This window comes from Oratosquilla oratoria, chromosome 4 (assembly GCF_046742065.1).
Source record: "Oratosquilla oratoria isolate Oo_2021 chromosome 4, ASM4674206v1, whole genome shotgun sequence".
Taxonomy (NCBI): domain Eukaryota; kingdom Metazoa; phylum Arthropoda; class Malacostraca; order Stomatopoda; family Squillidae; genus Oratosquilla; species Oratosquilla oratoria.
The window spans coordinates 56,581,906-56,584,351 of record NC_134780.1 but is presented as its reverse complement, the minus strand read 5'-3'; the positions used below and the strand labels follow the sequence as shown (position 1 = coordinate 56,584,351).

The 2,446-nt window shown below is 38.6% G+C and overlaps 1 protein-coding gene across 1 annotated transcript; it reads right to left on the bottom strand.

The window, feature by feature from the left end:
• Positions 1-310: 310 nt before the first annotated feature.
• Positions 311-712, bottom strand: LOC143024496 (uncharacterized). Its single transcript, XM_076183305.1, has one exon. It carries the CDS (start codon positions 710-712, stop codon positions 311-313), a length of 402 nt encoding a protein of 133 aa, XP_076039420.1.
• Positions 713-2,446: the final 1,734 nt, after the last annotated feature.

Sequence of the window (2,446 nt, the reverse complement as noted above, 5' to 3'; positions counted from 1 at the left end):
GCAATCTACTGAACCCCTTACCACCCCTTGGATGGTTTCATCAACCTCTGGGGGTCGATATCGACCCCCAAGCAATCTACTGACCCCCTTTCGACCCCTTGGCTATTTGTCGACCCCTTGGATGGTCTCATCGACCCCTGGGGGTCGATATCGACCACTTTGGGAACCCTTGCTCTAGATGAAACCCAAGAGGGTTACATTTCTGAATTCTCCTGGATTTGATATGTAGTGTGAGTGTTGCGACCACGAGTCTATGATCGGCCCCAAAGAATTCAGCACTTCAATAAACTCTGCAGTTCTGTAGGATCTTTCAACGAGTGCTGACTAGTATGTGACCGATCTCCTTGCCCACTCCTCCGGCACTATTATACCATGTCCATCGGTATGGCTCTCGTCTCTGGAACCTCAGCCTCCTGGAGTTTTTAAAGTTCAGAAGGAAATAATTATTGATGTTCCTGGTTCCAGAACCACGGGGGCCAATACATACTTCATAGCCAGCTCTGTTGGTACCAGTAACCGCATTGAAGTCGTCCAAAGCAATAGATGTACCTCGTGGAGGGCACTGGTCAACTATAGATTCAAGCTTGGCATAGAACATCTCCTCTTCAGGGTTGTATGTCTCAGTAGGAGCATATATAAGAGAGATGAAGCCCAAGGTGTGCTTCAACCTCATCAGCACCATACGCTCATCAATAAATAAGAATAATGTCATTCGCAAATCTTAAGTGATTGATATATTCACCATTATTCTTCAAACCTTTCTTTTCTCAACTCAACCTTCTGAAAAGATCATCCAAGCAAGCTATAAATAGTTTGGGTGATATTGTATTTCCTTGACGTACTCCTTTCTTGATCTTTATAAGTTCTTTATCTTTATGTAGTCGAATTACAGCGGTGCCTTTCGCATAAATATTTTCTAGAATCCATTCGATGTGTTCGTTTGCACCCTGCTTGCGTAGCGAGTTTAGTATTGTTATTTGTTTTACCAAGTCAAAGACCTTCTCGTTATCTACAAAAGCTAAACAAAGAGGTATACTGTATTCTGTTTTCTCGATTAGTTGATTCATCGTCTTTAAACGTTTTAGAATCGAATATCCGCTTCTAAAGCCTGCCTGTTCTCCTGGTTCAGTCTGAAATATTACTTGGTTTAAGGATCTTGGAGTATACTTCACTTACATTTAATAACAAGCTAATCGGTCTGTAGTTACAAAGATCTTTCTGGTCTCCTCTTCATGAAGTAAAATCACTATGACGTTGCATCGTGATTTAGGAACGCTTTCTTGACGTAAGCACTGGGGTGTACAATTGAGCTAATTTACACTGAGCCTTTTTCCTTTCGTCTTTCTGAAGATCTATCGGTATATCATGCTATCCATTTGTTTTCCCTCGTTTCATACTTTTTAGAGCAAACTATACTTTTTCCTTTGTAACGTCTGGTACACTACTAACGCCTACAGATGAATTTATAGACTCAACTACGGTCTTTGACCAGTAAAGCTCTTTGTAAAATTCATCTACTCTTTTTGCCATTCTTTCTCTGCATTTAATGAACTCTCGACCCCTTTAGTAATTCTACCTTTCCAAATAGTTTCCTCCATTTCATCCATGTTCCTCTTTCTTTTCTTTGATCTTCGCCTTTATGTTGACAAGCTTGTTTAACTCTACTCTATTTCGTCTCTCCTGCATTGTCCTCCTTTTCATTAGGTCATTTTAAACTTTGAAGTATCTATTTTCTCTAACACTTTTTGCATTTCCTATTTCCTCTGTCGATTCCCTACCGACATTCACTAAAATTAAAAAAACACCTTCGATGGTATCTTCATTATATCTTAGAGCTTCGAATCTGCTTATTTCTAACTGGAATTCCTTCTTGTTATCCTTAACCTTCGCAAGACTTATTTTCTTTTTCAAAACTAGTTTATTTCTCTCTGCTTTGAAATTTAAATTTGGTGTGTATCCTACCATTCTATGGTCGCTACCTATGTTTATTTTATTTATGACCGTAACATTGGTAAAGCTCTTGCTCTCATCTCCTAATATGAAGTCTATTTCGTTCTTGGTTGTTCCATTTGGACTTCTCCAGGTCCATTTCCGACCTACACACTTTTGTAAGAAAGTCTTCATTATTCTTATGTTGTAGTTCTCTGCAAAATTGACAAACATCTTGCCTCTTTCATTTCTCTCATCCATTCCAAACTTTCCAGTGCACGACTCATCTCCCATCTTCTTCCCCACTTTAACATTAAAATCGCCTATTACCAACGTGTATTTATTTATCTATTTATATATCTATTTATTTACTTTACCCATTTTCTGACCTTAGTAATTATAGGACTCAATTTCATCGTCTAAACTTTGTGAAGTTGGTGTATGAACCTGAATTATTTTCAGTGTAACTTTTACATAGCCTCAGCACAATCCAATCTACACTATCCGATAAACTACT

Excerpts from the sequence above, each read along its gene's own strand:
- LOC143024496 (XM_076183305.1), bottom strand. The coding sequence starts at position 712 with ATGACATTATTCTTATTTATTGATGAGCGTATGGTGCTGATGAGGTTG.